At 43.7% G+C, this 16,098-nt stretch overlaps 1 protein-coding gene across 1 annotated transcript in view; it reads left to right on the forward strand.

Annotated features, from left to right (window-relative positions):
- MKLN1 (muskelin 1) overlaps positions 1-12,664 on the forward strand; it is a 99,062-nt gene extending 86,398 nt beyond the window's left edge. Inside the window, exons 17-18 of the mRNA XM_054292435.1 lie at positions 6,532-6,586; positions 8,485-12,664. Of these exons, the coding sequence (XP_054148410.1) occupies positions 6,532-6,586; positions 8,485-8,606 (177 nt within the window). The 3' untranslated portion in view covers positions 8,607-12,664. The remainder of the gene's footprint in view (positions 1-6,531; positions 6,587-8,484) is intronic.
- The last annotated feature ends 3,434 nt before the right edge of the window (positions 12,665-16,098 follow it).

Below are 16,098 nucleotides of genomic sequence, written 5' to 3' on the forward strand. Positions count from 1 at the left end.
TTCGAGCCTGTACTAACCCACACAGTACAAGCTCCCATCCTGATGCTCTCTTTTTCCCTCCCACTCCTGTAAGATGTGTCCTGTGTTGTCTGATCTTTTTTCTCCATGTCACAGCTGTGTGCTGGTAGCCTGCCTCTCCTCTGCCAGTTATTCCTAAGGAGATTTTGCATCTCATGGCTGGCTGGGCCTTTTTATTATTCCCTGAACAGCAAACATCTGTGGTGTGATGAGCAAGCTCTTCTCCTAGTTGCTGCTGCCTCCTGTCGCCCACAGACCGAGGGAGCTGCTGCAGAAGCTGCATTTGGGCACATCTGGCACAGAAAACCCTTTAATATCCTCCTTTTCCTTTTCCCAGCTCAGTGTTCAACTTGTCCAGCTTGTAGGAATGGAGAATTTACATGCCTGCATGGCCCCTCTGAGATTTTGGGGAATGTAGAAGCTGTATCATACCCGTAGAAGTAGAATAAAATGTTTGAAAAAAGAATTGCCCCTTTTCAGAGAGCTCACTGGTGCTCTGAACATTAATGATCCAGTGAATGAGCTTACATAGCTCAGTCCAGCTGAGTGAATATATTGTGGATTCTTTCTCTGCAGGCCTAATGTCTGATCCAAACAAAATCCAATAGCTTCTGTCTGTCGTGCTGGGCTGTCAGATCAGCACTCACCATTCAGCAGAATTAAAGCTTCCATCCATCCCAGCCATCTCCAAAACTCATCTAACCATTTCTGGGACGCTTTGTTGTTTGGGTTTTGCTATTTTGTTTTTTGTTTGGATTTTCTTTTTTTTTTTTTTAATTATTACTCATTGTGCTGATCATAAAGCCTTAACATCCAGAGCTTTTTTTTCCACTGGGACAGATCTGCCAGGGCTGTGGCACAGAGCCAGCTGCTGGGCTGGTACTGACTGGGTGCATTTCCAGCTGACGTCAATTTACCTTCCGGTTATCACATCGAGTTGGCTTTTTGCTCTGGCATTGCGTCTTCAAATAGCTCCTGTGCTTTCCAAAGGACTGACTGACGCAGGCATTTTGGATTCCATATCGAATTTCAAGCACCAGTTTGATTGTGTCTCTCAGCCCAGACACCTCCATACCCTGCCTTTATTTGATTTGTATCTCGATTAATAGCAAAGGTGATAGATGTGATTGGCTGCAGCCATTGAATGCTGTAAGGCATCTTAGAACTTCAGGGAATCAATTCCTGCCTGTTTTCCCTCTTTCCAGGGCAGCTGTTAAATTTGGGAAGGACCAGGCTGAGTAGTTTCATCCCCAGCTTCATGCAGTAATTCTGGAGAGTGGCCTGTATGGCTTCATGTTTTATGGATGGAGATCTGGGTGGTGTTATATACCATTACAAGCAGAATTTCCCCTTGTGGTGAGGCTTGCTTGCTTTGTAATAGAAGTAATTCCTTCTGACTTAGTTAGGCAAGTCTGTTCAGCTGTTTGCAGTTGCATGCCAAGGAAAACAAACAGACTGTTCTTGAAACTTACTTTGGCCTTAGTAACCGATTTTGTTTAAAGTAGCATGAATGATTGATAGTAGGAACATACCCCAAGATTTGCATTCTGTTGCTGTGAATTTTAGGGACTATTTTTTCCCCCTTTTTTATTACTCTGAAATGAAGTAGATGCCTGCAAGTAACAGGTATTGCATGGGTGCTTGGTTTAGTATCCACAGGCTGTGTGCTAGCAACTTCTCTGCCCACAAATGCAGATCCAGTCTTCAACTGTGATTCTGCTTGGCATCACTTAAACCTCCTCAGTCAGTTCAGGGTTCCCAAATCAGTGGATCTTTTTAGTGGCTGTGGGTCAATAGCCCTGACACTATAGGAAAAGGAGGGTAAATTTCTAGAAAAGGGGGAATTTTGCCTTTGATTTAACAGATTAAAAGTTGTATAAATGGGTCATTTGCTGGTGTAAAATTTTCTGCTGGCATGGCTGTTCCTCTCTGTCACACACAGATGTGAATTTGGTGGAAGATTACAACAGCAGGCTTTTAAAGATAAGAGGATGGTCAAAATAAATATCAAATTGAATTCCAAATTTTGTGTTTAGAGAAAAACAGGTGCTGTTAAATCACAGAAACATCAGTAGTTCATGTATAAAAGCTAAAGATGCTCCTTGAACACTGCAGTAATCATACCCAGAACTTTGCTGCTGTTAAATGGGCTGCAGTAGAAATCAAGATGACACAAAAAATGTCCAGTGCTTTCCAAGTATGAGAGAGCAGCATGATTTTGTACATGGAGATTCAACAACTGATGAAGCTCAATCCCATGATTGTTGTAAAACAGATACAAAGCACAAGGAAAACTCACAGTATGTTTTTCTTGGAGCATGACAGGAGAAAGAGCAAGGACCTGGAGGCCAATGTGAGGCCTGACTTGCTTGTAGACTGAGGCTGGAGGCCCCTGTTCAAGGCTGCTTCATACTTTCCATTCTTAAGACCTTGTCTTTAATAAATTTGACAGATAAAGCCAGCAGGGCCCAAAAGTATTGTTTGAATCTGCATTAGACTGGTATTTCTGGGAAAACTGAAGCCCAAATGGGAAAAATAGTTCTAGGAAGGAGCTAAGAAAAGCCTGTTTCTCCTCTCTGTGTCCTGCTGTGATTCTTTGTAAAGCCTCAGAGCCTGAGTGCTGCAGGAGCAGGGGCTTTGGAGCCAAGGAGCCTTTACAAAAACAGCGTTCAGCCTTCCCAATTTCAGCAACAGCTCCATCCTCAAAGGGTCTGAGCTTCCCTTTGCCTCTTTGAGCCTGTGCTGGGTCTCACCAGCCCCTGAGAACTGGTCAAAGCTGAGGAACTGGTTTATGCTGTGATCTGAGCACTCTCACACAGGCATTACAGAGGAGGAGGAGGAATTGTGTCTGATTCACACAACTGGCCAGGTATCCCAAACGAGAGTTACTCATTCCCCCTTAATCATTTTGTTTGTGCAAAGGCAGAGGTGTGCAGCAAATATATAAAAATAGACATAGTATATGTTCTTCTGTTAGTTAACCAGATCTGTTTATCTCCAAGGAACCCCTGCCTCTGCTCAGGAGGTTGGTTGGATCTCCAAGAGAGAGAGAAGTTAATTGTGTAACAAAAGGAAATGCTGTCTTTGGAGTGGAGGCTTAATTTGGAATGGATGAAGCCAGTGAGCCAGAGGGATTGTCAGAAGAAAATGGGTGGTGGTGTGATTAAAGCAGTTGGATGCTTCTGCTGGATAATTGAATTCTGCTCTTGTCTCCATAACAGAGTTGCTGTGTGATATTAAGCAAATTGTTTTTCCTAGATGGTCATTAATTGGATGTTTCATTCTGGTGCCTGATGGGAGAGATGTGAGGTGTGATTTGCTTGAGGGCCATGCTTTTCTGCGAATTCAGAAGCTGTTGCATAACACTACATATTTTGAAAAATCAGATACTGTTAGTTTCAAATAGACCCAAAATTAATCAGAGTTTGAAGTGCCATCTGTTAGAATAACAATTAATATGATAAGAAAGTCAATGAAGAAATTAATTCCTTCTTTAGAGCAGAGCTTGTACTTTGTGAAGAAAACAGTACATTGGATATCTGCTGGGGATGGTGTGTAGGAGACCTGGTATGGAGTGAGCAGTAACTGTCCTGCACTTTGGGAAAAACACAGGGATCCTATGGGAGAGAACATTGTAGGGTTGGGATTGTAATACAAATGCAGAGTGAACCAGCTTGGGTTCAGCACTGTCCTTAACTGATGTTCTTAACTCACACGCTTGACTTTTCTATCAGAAAGTGCTTTTCAAGTGTGAGCTGATACACAAATTAAATTTCAAACCAAACAAACAACAGCCCTCAAGGTTAACTCAAGTGTGGCACCATCAGTGGAGAAGGGAACAAGATTCTCCTTCCCCACAAAGCTGTAAAGAAACTCATAGCCATGAAAATCCATCATGCCTGCTGCAGATGAGGCTGGAAACTTGGCACAGGCCATTTTCAGCGGGGTTTTGGTCTCAGCTCAGCGAGTTCTTGGCTGAACCCTGCTCATGTGGCCTCTTGGTCGGGCACCTGAGCCCCAGTGTGGCTTTGTGCTCCCAGCAGGGCGTTGCTGCAGGAGCGTGGGCACCCCTGGGAGCGCGTGGCACCCGCTTTATCCCAGCTTGGTGTGCCACCAGGCAGCTGGCAGCGGGCCCTGAGCCATCCTGTGGGAGGCAGGGATGGCCAGAGCCTGGCATTTGCTCTCAGAAGCTGCAGTGATTTAGCCACGGGTTTATTGGAACTTCTGGAGCTATTTCTACTGGGCAGCTGTTTGAGTTCGGTGCTGCTGGGAAGCCAAGCTGCTCTCACAAATGAGGCTCTCAGTGGAACCCACGTGGGGCGTTGCAGTGATTTAGTGTGAGCAGCCTTGCCCTCAGGAGGGCACTTGGCAGCCCCTTCCCCCTCATCTCCAGTTTGTCAATCCTGTGTCTGTCTCACCATACCCTCCCCACAGGATGCAGACTTACCCCAGTCCTTATTTTAGCCTGATTTTCCCCTTGATGTCACATTGAAACTGATCTTACTGTAGTGTTTTTGTAGCTTCTTGCACTTGGTTGTAGATCTACTTTCTGTAGCACCTTTTTTTACTTCTTTTCCTATTTTTTTCTACTTTTTGCTTCTGTGATTTCTGGCAGTTTTGTGTTTGGCCATTGTTCTCTGCAGCCCTCACTCCTTTGAGCTTTCTTTGTAGAACTTGCTTTTCAGAACGCTTAATTTTTTTTTCTAGTGCTTTCCTCATATGTTGCTAGCTGATACAGGGCATCCCAAAATGGGCTCCTTATTGTAGAGGAGACTTTAAAACCTTGATAACAGCAAGAGTTTTTTATTTAAAGATTCTGCTCCTTTTCATGCATTTGTCAGTTTTTATTATAATAAAGTGATACTGATCTGTTGTAGTGCCTAAGTGAATTTTCACAGAGCCTCTGCACCTGTTCTGTATTGCTGATTTTTCTTGTTTATGTTGATTTGCACTTGGCCCTGGTGAAATGCACCTCAATCCATCATTATAATTTGCATTAAGTGGAAAAACAGTTGGAAGGCTGTTCCATGCTGGCAGTCAGTCTGAGTGTGGTGTAAGGTCTGGTGATCCTGCCCTGTTCTGGCAAGCAGGTTATCACTGAAAACCAGGGTGATGCTGACCCTGGGGCACAGATGAATCACTCCTGATTCAAGGCTCCATTTTGATGTCAAACCATTGATGGCCACCCACAGAAAAGGTATTTGACCTGTTTGCCTTTCCCTGTTGGCTTAATCTAAGTAATGCCTTGACAATGTGCCTTAAATACCATATAAAAGTGTTAGAATTCCTATGAAAGTCAGAATGGACAAGGTCTATTGCCAAGTTCCATCCCTAGGGCCTTCTGCCTCATAGGAGAAATCAGATTGATGGGCTTCAACTTGTTGTTGCCAAATTCACATTGGCTGCTACTCATCACCTTCTCCACTCCTACATGCCTACAAACTGTCTGTGTTCCCATTTTTTATTGAAATTGAAATTAAACTGATGGATATGTAATGCCTGGCTATTCTTTCCACTCCTTCCCTGAACATATTTGCTTCTCTTTTGGTTTTTTTCCTCCCCTCTTTTCCTTCAGGCTGTGCGCTGAAAAGACACACAGGCAGGAGACACAAGATTCCAAGGCTTTAAGGAATCAACTCTTTCCTTGCAGGAGCATGACAAAGCACTAAGCTTTGCTGTTCCTTGGGTTCCTGGAAACAGCAGTCAGGGGCAGAGGAAGACTCTGTGGTCACCATCTATCAGTGAGACATGAAGGGAGAATAAAACCATGAATGTGTTAAGTAAAATGTTTTTATTCATGGTCTTGATGTTCCCAAACAAAGAATTTTTATTTTTAGTTAAGAAGATATTGCCTTAAATTTGTGATGTGAGATCTCTGGCAGTTCAGAAGGGTTGTTATTAGAATCTTAGAATGGTTTGGGTTGGATGGGATGTTAAGGATCATTGAGTTCCAAACTCCCTGCCATGGGCAGGGAATGGCACCCATTAGATCAGATTGCTCAGTCCCATGTGGCCTTGAACACTGCCAGGGTTGGGGCATCCACAGCTTCTCTCTGTGGGGGTAGAACTTTCTCTGTGTTCAAGAAGTTCATGCTCACTCCAGCAGTTACCCTGTTTTTGTGGCATCTAATCCCTGGCTGCTGAGCCTGTACCATGTTAATCCCTGGGAATGTTAGTGTGTGGAAGGGACTCTACCTTCTGGCAAAGAGGCAAAAAATTATGTGTAAAAAAATGAGATTTTTAGGGCTCTCAGACAAATGCATTTCATTGCATCAACTCTGCTCTAATTCTAGGAAAAAGCATCTAACTTGTGCCAAGGTGACAAATTGTGGTGCTCATGTGAAAGTGCCTGCTGCTGTTATTCATGTGTATGGCACAGGAGTTGGGAGCATTGTGTGGAGAAAACACAGCAACTCTAAAGCTACTTGTACTTCTGTGAATCCCTTGGGGTTTTTGCCTTTGTGGTTAATAACACTTTTTTCTTTCTTTGTCCCTTTACCTCTTCTTCTGCAGTTTCAGCTTCTTGCCTCAGCATTATTTAAGTCTGGCTCGGATTTCACGACTCTCGGTGAGTATTGTGTGTCAGAGGAATTACACGATGTTCTCTTTGATAATTACTCTTAGTTTCTACTGGTTTTTATATCAAATGCTATAGTTCCTATGAACATTGCAGGCTCTTTTCAATATGCAAAGTGCCACTACTCAGACTTTTGAGAGGTTATTTATAATGACCAGTGTCCAATACGTCAAGCCCACATTTAAAACATCTGTCAACATCAGTGGTTTTAAACCAATGCCTCCCGGGATCATTTTGTGTCTCTTATTACATCTGATCCTTCGCTGTTACCCAAGTAAACAGAAGCTTTGGTCAGAATAAAGCACCTCCTGTCATGTCACTTTGGAATCTCACAGCATGGCTACAGCTCTGTTTGCTGTGATAACTGCAATTCCTGGAGTAGTTTGGTTCGCTCTGTTCTCTGCAGAATGAGTTCTTTGGGCAGGGTGTCAAGAGGGGAGAAAACAGTGGCGTGAAGGGCTGGAAACAGGAGGGCTGAGCCAAAGCCATGATTTGTTTCACTGCTCTGTCCAGTTAACTCTTTGAGAGATCTCAGAGACACATCCTGGGCAAGCTGTAGGAAAGGCACAGGCAGAAATGATATCCTTGTACTGCTGGGGTGTCCTCAAGTCACTGAACTCTTGCTAAGAGAATGAATGACTTCATTTTTTGATGGAGGTATAATTCCCAATCTGAGAAACTGAGGGAAGGTTAAAACCCACTGCAGTTCTGCCCTGCTGGATGAGGAAGCTCTGCTGTGTTCCTGTGGTTTGGAAGATATCAAGTTGACTGATAGGATCAACTTCTTTTAAAGAAAGAAAACCCAAATTTCAAAAAAGAGGATTTTTCATAGACTCATGGAATGGTTTGGGCTGGAAGGGACCTTCAAAAATCATCTCATTCCAACCCCCTCTGCCGTGGGCAGGGATGCCTTCCACTATCCCAGGTTGCTCTGAGCCCCATCCAACCTGGCTTTGAATACTTCAGGTATGGGACATCCACATCCTCCCTGGGCAACCTGTGCCAGTGCTTCACCACCCTCAAACCTTTTCCCTAGTTTTAAGCATTTTAAAAGATGAATTAGTTCTTGACTCAGTACAATAGTTTATCCAGATTTTGGATTTACAGATAGGAGGATATGTACATCAAGAGGTGCTTTGAAAATAAAAACCCCAGCCCTCCTTGATTTGATTAACTTGGTTGACTTTGATTAAGTGAAGAGTGAGTTCACTGAATTAAAAAGCATTCCTTTGAGATAGCGGCAATGGAAGTAATCCAAAGTGGAGAGATCATTGTGTGCCTGCCCTGTTGTTCTTGCTGATGGTTTTAGTGTAGGATTTGGATAAACAATGCAAACCAAACCCTGCTGTGTTGGGAGGCAGCACTCCAGAAACCAGTTTGCAAAGCTCCTGTGTGACAAGATGCAGCCAGGTGCAAGTCCAGGGAGTAAATACCAACTCTGAGTTGGGACTCCTGCTGTCAGCACAGCTTTTCTCAAGGAAAACTCCAAGCAATCCAAGGAGCAGTTCTGGTTATGGCAGTGAAGATAATGAAGAAAGCCCGAGGACAGAAGAAATGAGGCCCCAAATAAAAATAGCTGCATGGATTTTGTTTTCTGGGACATCAGAGCAGTCCCCTGAGAACTCCTGCTTCCCCCGTTTCTTCAGGGCTGTCAGTGAGCTTGACAGACATTTGTTTATTATTTTTTATGGCATCTTGATGGCAGTGCTGGCTTGGGGTGACGTAATCTCTCTATATGTGCTCACAGTAGTGGGACAGAGAGCTGGCAGCCTTATTAGTGGAGGCAGAGGGCGCCGTTAACATTTATCCCAAATGGACAATTCCACAGCTGAATGGAGTGTTTGGGATTGGGAGGAGTGACTTACTTTCCCCTTTCCTTCCTCCCCCAGGATTTTCAGACGTTGACCACACGTATGCCCAGAGAACTCAGCTGTTTGACACGTTAGTCAACTTCTTCCCAGACAACATGACCCCTCCTAAAGGCAACCTGGTGGACCTCATCACGCTGTAACGGAGCAATCACTGGACACATGGAAGAGGGGAAAAGCATCCATTTTCAGTATTTTAATTTTTTTACTGCATTGATTGACTGCTGGGATGAAGTTAATATAGTAACCCCTAGGTGTTTGAAAGGGGTTTTATACTTGTATGGTGAATCCCTGGAGCTTTTCCCTTGGAGTAGGTTAATAAAATGTAACTGACGTACTTCTGACTAAATATATATATTTTTTCTGACTTTGGATTTTGAGTTAGCAAATGTAAGATGAAAAGGTGGGGGGAAAAAAGAAAAAGAAATAAAACCCAGTCATGCAGTGATCTTTTTGCCTATGGGGGAAAATTTGAGATATGTGAGTTGTCTGGGATTAAAGATGATGGGTTTTATTTTGTGTTTCCTGAGGAAGAGGGGGAAGAGGTTTTTCTTTCCTCATTTGTAACTAGTCATGATGTGTTGCTTTATCCCACAACTCCATCCTCAGCAGCTGAATAACCTGGTGGCAGGACACTGGCAGGTGTTGAGAGGATGTAATTTATGTCCTGAGTCTTGCACTCACGGTGTGTTGCGGGAAGGCGAGCGTGTGTTCCGAACCGTCTGTCTCCCCTTCCAGAGCTGTGTGACAGTCATGTCTAATTGCTTCTGAGACTCCACCTAAACTGACAACCCACATCCCTGTCTCCTGTTCTCTGGGGCCTTCCACTTAAGCCTGGCAGGCAAGAGGGAACCTGAGATACAGCTGGAAAACAGGAGTGCGGTCACTGCCCACATGGGCCCCTTTTCAGGGATTGATCTCTTTGCTGCTGTGCTCATCCACTGAGAAACCCTGTGGGTCCTCAGCGAGCCTGGCAGAACTGGGTCTTCCATCACACACATCCCCAACCTCTGCAAACCTGCCCCCAGGTTGGGTGTAGGATTTCTGAAGCAGATTGTCTTCATTTCCACGTGAAGCGTTTCTGTGTGCGTTTGTCCGTGTGTACGTGTACAGGGCGTTGCTCCCAACAGCTTGTCTCCTTCCCATGTAAGTGCAACTCCCTTGTCAAAGCATTTTAGACCTAGATCTGAATGTGAGGGAGGCCTTCTTAGCATAAATCTCTGAAAATGAGCTGATGCATATGTATAGAAAATGTATTCTTCCTTTTGCTGAAAGCCTTCTTTATAAACACTGTAAGGGCTTGGTGCTGCACTGTGAGGTTGAATGAAGGACATGCATACCCAGCGTTAGAAACTCTGCATTCAGTGTCTGTGAGCATTCAGTACACACTGGCAGATGTAAATATTTATATGAAACTGCAAAACTTTCTGTCCAGCAGTGTTCATGCCAGTCAGGTATCGTTGCTGCACCCGCTGTGGCTCCTGTTGAACTTGGTGGAAGTCCTGTGTGTGCAAAGATGATTTGGACTCTTGAAATAAAGAGTTAGTCAAGTGTCTTTTTCAGAGCTCGAGTGTCTGCTTGCTTTGATTGTATTGCCTCTTTATCATGTTCTTTGTGTAACTTTTGTAGTCCTGGTGCATTAGAAATAAATTTCAAAACCTCATACTAGTGTTTAATCACTTAGAAAGGAACAGTATGTCAGAGGCCAGGCTTGTCTTCAGGGAGGACTGTACAAATGAAGTGTTTTTAACCTGTCACTTGAGACTGTTCAGACACTGTGCACTTCAGTGGATGGCAAATCAGATGTCTGCAGAAGAATTCACTCTGTGTGGGGAATGAAATCTGATGAAATTGTTTCTTTGGAACATGGCAGGTTTTTTTCCTATTGACACAGAAAGTTTTACATCACTGCTGGGCTTTGTGGTGTGCTACCTGTGCTGAGGCTTTGTTAAGTAATGCAGAGTTTATACAGTACAAATGTAGATACTGGGGGAATGATCCAGCTGAGCTGTTGCTTCCATTGAGGTCAAAATGAGCACTTTTACTGCAACCAGCCAAAATTCTGCAACCTTTTAGTACTTAAATTTACTGCTGCTGTGCTCCTTTACCACTTGATCTCATTGCTTGTGTATGCTCAGCCTCAGTCAGATGATTAAATACTCTTTGTGACAGTTCTCTAATTAACCAAGCTCTTCATAAACTGTTGTGTGTCCACCTTGGATGGCTGAAAGAACCCAAAAGATACACCTTGAGAAGCCCTGGTGAACAGGCAGGGGAAGTTCAGGAGCAGCCAGAGAGCTGTGAATGGCATTGCTGGTGAGCAGTGCATCGTGTCAGGTCGGATTTGTGTGACAGGAATTCGATCCAAACTCATTGTCCTCTGCGCCGGGGTGCGCGCGGAGCCCGGCAGCCTCGGCTCCGTGTTCTGTAGCACGGTGCAAATCAATGATTTGTTTGAGCCAGGGGAACGTGGCTTCTGCAGGACTGACAGTCCCAGCTAACGAGAGCACTTCAGGATGATCAAATATTGACCTGCCTTTGTCCCGAGCAGATCGATGCCGCTCGCACCGGCGCAGTTCATGGATTGCAGCTGCTGATTAACCAGCAGAAACCTCGCTCAGCTCCGCAGTATTTGTTGAGCAGCAGAGGCACCGTGTGGCCAGAGAGGTTAATCCAAAGGGAAGGCTTCTTGTGGTTTTGCCAAGGATCTTCCCTTCTTTTTGTCCTTAAAGCCAGGAGTCAAATGATCTCTTTGCATTGATGTATGCTATGTTACCTGCTTTAAATTCTAACCAAAAATTCTGAGCAGTGAAGTATAAATTTCCTTTTAAAATCAGCCACTTGTTGTCAGGCAGTGACACAAGCAGTCTGAATTTCATTGCATGCTGATCTTTAAAGACACTGATGATATTCCAGGAAAGCATCTGATGTGCTCATTACAGAAAGCCCAAAATACAAACAGTAAAGAAACCCACTGGATCAGGAAACAGCCACCTGAAAACATTTCACAGCCCAGTGCATGCGAGGTTATAAATACCCGAGCTGTGCGTGAGAAGTCTTTGAACCTCACCATCATTGCTTGCAGGCTGTGTCTGAGGCTGCTCCTTAGCTTAGACAAGACAAACATACTCTATTTGCCTTTACTTTAGATTATAAGGTGACTTTGTGTATGAACTTGACACCACATAATCTTTGCACTACAGTGAGTAGTTCTATCTGTAAATTCTGTGTTAACTTGTAAATAAGGTATTGCGAAGGAAAATGTCGTTCCTTGTCAGAGAGGGACTCATTCTTCATGTTTTGGGTCTTTAAAGCCAAAGTTACAAGGTTCTGGTATGTCTTTTAAACCTAGAGGAAGTCAGGGTGGGGTACAGACATCCAGACTTCACTCTTGATTTAGCTTTTTAAAAATATCCTGTGAAATCCCTATGTTTGGTTCTTCACTGACTCTGACCCTTAGAATAACCTTGAGTGAATCATCTCCTTGGAAAACAAGAAATTATTCTTTATGTTTTTCCTATCAAGTGATGCATTTTCTTAGAGAAATAGAACCCTTCAGAATTAATTTTTTGGTCACTTGGATTAGGTAGAATTAAGTGAGTTTGTTAATGTTCCTCTTACACAACCCCTCATAGTAGGCATGAAGTGGAACTTGTTAAGAGTTCTCCCAAAATTACTTCTCCAAGCATGTTCTGCTCTTGCAGTGTGATCCAAAATGTTGTCATGTGGCAGAAGGACTTTGTTACATGTTGTTAAATGAGATTATAACCATTTTAGCCACCTTTTTGCCTCTTTTGAGGATCCCATTAGTTAGTATTGGTCCTGGGAAGGCCTGAAGGGTGATGCAAAACATTCATTTAAATTAATTGTAGTTGTTATCTTCTGACTCTTTATATTTGTGATATGTTTATTCTTATAATCTCTTCCTTTTCCTGAGCATAATGAGGAAGGAGAACTTTGTCTTGGGTAAGTTCAGTTTGCCCTTTCCCTGGGTGGCATCTTGCATGGGTAGTTAAGGTAGTTGTACCCAGTTGTGTAAATAAACCTCTGGAATTTGGTTTTTGTTTGCCTGGGCACCTGGCTCTGGGTGTACATGCTGGCTCAGGGATCATGCTGGAGCTTCCTACCAGAACTTCAGTTAGCAAAGTCTTATTGTGGAAAACCAGTCTGGGAACACCCAGTTGGAAAAGCTTTTCTAAGGCACTGCAACTGAAGTGAAATCAGAGATTTTCCTAAAGAGCATAGAAAACCGTCCCTTTTTGGAGTAGCAAAGTTAAATTAAATTGCTGAAAGCTTTTGGTCATTGATAATAATTACCCAGCCTGAAAATTGAATGATTCATGATTACAGTTTAAAGATTGAGGAGGCAGTAAGCAAATTAACTGGACCCACCTGTTTGCAGGAGGGTGGCAGAGATGTGGGGCTGGTGGGCAGGGATTGCCACAGCTCAAAAGTGTGTTTCTTTAATTGGCAGCCACAAGTGTCCAGGGCTCCATGAGCTGTTCCTTCTTCCAGAAGAAGCTCCTTCCAAAGCCGAGTAATGACTCTGGAAGAGGGTTTTCCATGGGGCTTTGTGGAACAGCTGTTGGCTGAAGCATTTTCCTGATGTGTGCAGATTTTTTGAAGGGAGTTTTCTCTGTCCCAGAGTTCTGTGCTGACCTGGCTGTGCTGTGCCAACCTGCCCTGGTGAGTGATGGGTTCAGGGCAGAGTCCTGAGGAATGCTGCAAACTTGTTTGCTGCTCTTACTGTGAGGAGGATGAGCATTAATGCTGCTTGTGTCATGCAGGAGGGTGGTGGGTACCTGTAACACACATACCATCAGCTCTCTTGCTGCCTCCTGCATTTCAGAATCGAGAAATAAATACTTTTGTAGAGCTTACTGAATGAACTGTAAATTTTAATAACTTGTGTACAACCTCCATCTCTGTACAGGCAGTAATTCTGCTGATGTAATGCTGTGCCACTTCTGGGGAAAATGGCAAAAATTAGCAGATATGTTTCCATTCGGTCCCTTTGTTTTTAAAAGTGGAAAAATGTCTTGTGAAACTTTGAAGTCCCTGTGTATGCTTTGAATTTTAGCTTATTAGTTGGCTCAGAGTTAAGGAATGTTTGGCTATTGTCAAGTGAAGTCCTGACAGTAAAAGCAGTTTATGTATGTCTCTGGAAGTGCTTGTGTTGTTTTATAGCTGTACTTACTACAGAAACAGAGGTGGACCCAGTTGAAAAATTAAAATTACTGGTGTTTTAATTTAGGGGAAAGATTATAGAAACTCTGAGCTTGGCCTATTTTAATAAGTACATGAGTTAATTTGGAGATGGGTCTTATTTTGTGAGAGGAGAGTTTGAGAACAGCTATATGACTTGTTCTTGCTATAGATTGCTAGTAGTATATAAGCTGTAAATACTGTTGAAATGTAAATGTGCTGTCAGAAGCTTGTTGGTGTATCTAAATGCCTGTGGGAATGGGAGACCCAATCATATCCTGTCATGGAAAAGGTTATTTTGGAGATTATTCCAGTTGTGGTAATGGCTTATAGGCAAAATCCCTCTTTTACTGAAAGCTTCTAGTATAATGAAAAGTTGGAGTGGAGAAAGTAGGTTAAATGTACTGGAACCAGGATAAGAGTCCATGGCTCAGTGCTTGGATAAATTGACTCCAGATGCTTTTGTCCATAGTCAATGGCTCCAAACGTGGTTTTGGAGTGGAAGCCAGTTAATGACTTGCTTATTGCTGCTGGAGAGTCCTACAGGGGAGCCCCATGGGGATGCCAGGGCAGAGTCACAGAGCTGCCTGGATTTGGGATTATCCATGTGTGCTTTGGTTGTGTCCTAAACCTCCGAGGAGGGGGCAGTGGCTGCGTGGGTTGTGTGCAATTCCAGCTGCGTGGGTTGTGTGCAATTCCAGCTGCAGAGCTGAGGTGTGGAGCTCTGCAGGGCAGCGCCTTCCCCAAGCACAGATCCTGAGGATAACACATTGCTGCTGTCTGCTTTGCTTTCATGGGCTTGGTTTGATAGGGGTGAACTCCAGGTATTGCTGTGACCCAAATTCAGTGCTGTGTTTCCAATTGAGCTGCTATCGGTGCTTCACCTTGGTACCCTGAAATCTCAATTTATACTTGGTGCAGACACAGCTCCATGTTGCCTTGGCTTCCAGCTGTTTGCTGTAAGTCAGCACAGCTTTTACTGATGACCTGGAGAGTGTGAGTGTTGTCAGAACTCACTCAACTGTTCAGCTCCAGCATGGAATTGCAGTTCATTCCTGGAAATAGGGATATGAGTGAGCAGCTCAAAACTGGCTCTGTCAGGTTAGATGTTTGGGTTTGCTACTCATTTTGAAAGGAAAGTCTTATCATTGGCAGGTGTGATGGTTAAAGCATGACCCCTTGGTTATTCCCCCATTTATTCTGAATTTTCTTTCTCTGTGTGGCTGTTCACTCCTATTAAAATGCTTCAGACTTCCCTGAGTTAATGGGTACCTATGGAGGAATTAAAGGTTAGAGCTGCATAGTGGGTATTGAGGCATCAGTGTCTCCACATCATACTCGTTCGTTTCCTTTGCAAAATTCCTCCTGCTGCCTCTGAAACAGTCAGGAAGGATCCTTGTGATTTACATTGTTCTTTCCAGGGCTGTTTCTCACCCTGGGTAAGGACAGAGAAGCCTGGGAGATGATTTCCCACTGCAGCACACACTTATTTACTTGTGCCCTTCCATGGCCTCACATTCAGTGCTGTGATGCTCCTTCCCTCCCATCTCAGGGTTTATTTTGTGAAGAAGAAAAAGGTGATGATACCAACCCTGAAGTTGTCCTAGGTTCCTGCACCTGCTCTAATCATCCCAAAACTTTCATGGATGTTGGGGTGTTTGGTTTATTTCTGCAGGGTAGAAGGAATGAGAAGAGAAATAATCTTGGGGTTAATACAGGGGTGCTGAAGTGAGTAGGTGTGTAAGGTGTGCTCTGTCTTTGAAGGACTCTCCTAGCAGTAGCTTTGCTATTTAGAGCTGATTTTACAATGAGAGCTGGATTGTCTGGCTGTTTTTCAGAGAGAGGTGATGCAATATCAGGATCTTCAAGTCCTGGAGCTTCACCTCAAGCTTCAGCCCCTTTCCACCCCAGACACCAGAGAGAATAATACAAATTTTGTTCTCTCCACAGGAGTTGTGAGGAAGCCAGTTGGGCTTAACCCTGCTCAAACAGACCTGAGCTGGTGCAGCCCCATTGGCTTTTGGATCAGGTCTGGCTTCCCTAAGGGATTGTTAAAACCTAAAAATGTTTTGAGCTTTCTGATGAAATCTGCCAGTTCGATTAAAGGAAATTAAGTGCTTTTTAATTAATATGATGGTGGGGAGGCTAGACCATAACAGTGGCTCTGGTGGTTGCAGTCATCTCCACATCCCAAATAGCAGTGGATAGGTTTTATTCCCCAATGATAGGAAAATATACTTTAAATATCCTGACTTAGTAACCAAGGGATTCAATCAATTACTCAGTGTTTCACTAAGTATAGAAGTGCTGCTGTGTGTGAACAGGGTCTGTTCATTAAAAAAAACACTTTGAGGCTGAAAAGTGATTTTTTTTTTTTGAGGTTTTGACAAAAACTCAGCTCTTAAAAGGGGAAAATGGAGGAGAACCACT

Source organism: Melozone crissalis, unplaced genomic scaffold, assembly GCF_028551555.1.
Source record: "Melozone crissalis strain CALT ecotype California unplaced genomic scaffold, PUWL_Pcris_2 ptg000110l_1, whole genome shotgun sequence".
Lineage (NCBI taxonomy): Eukaryota > Metazoa > Chordata > Aves > Passeriformes > Passerellidae > Melozone > Melozone crissalis.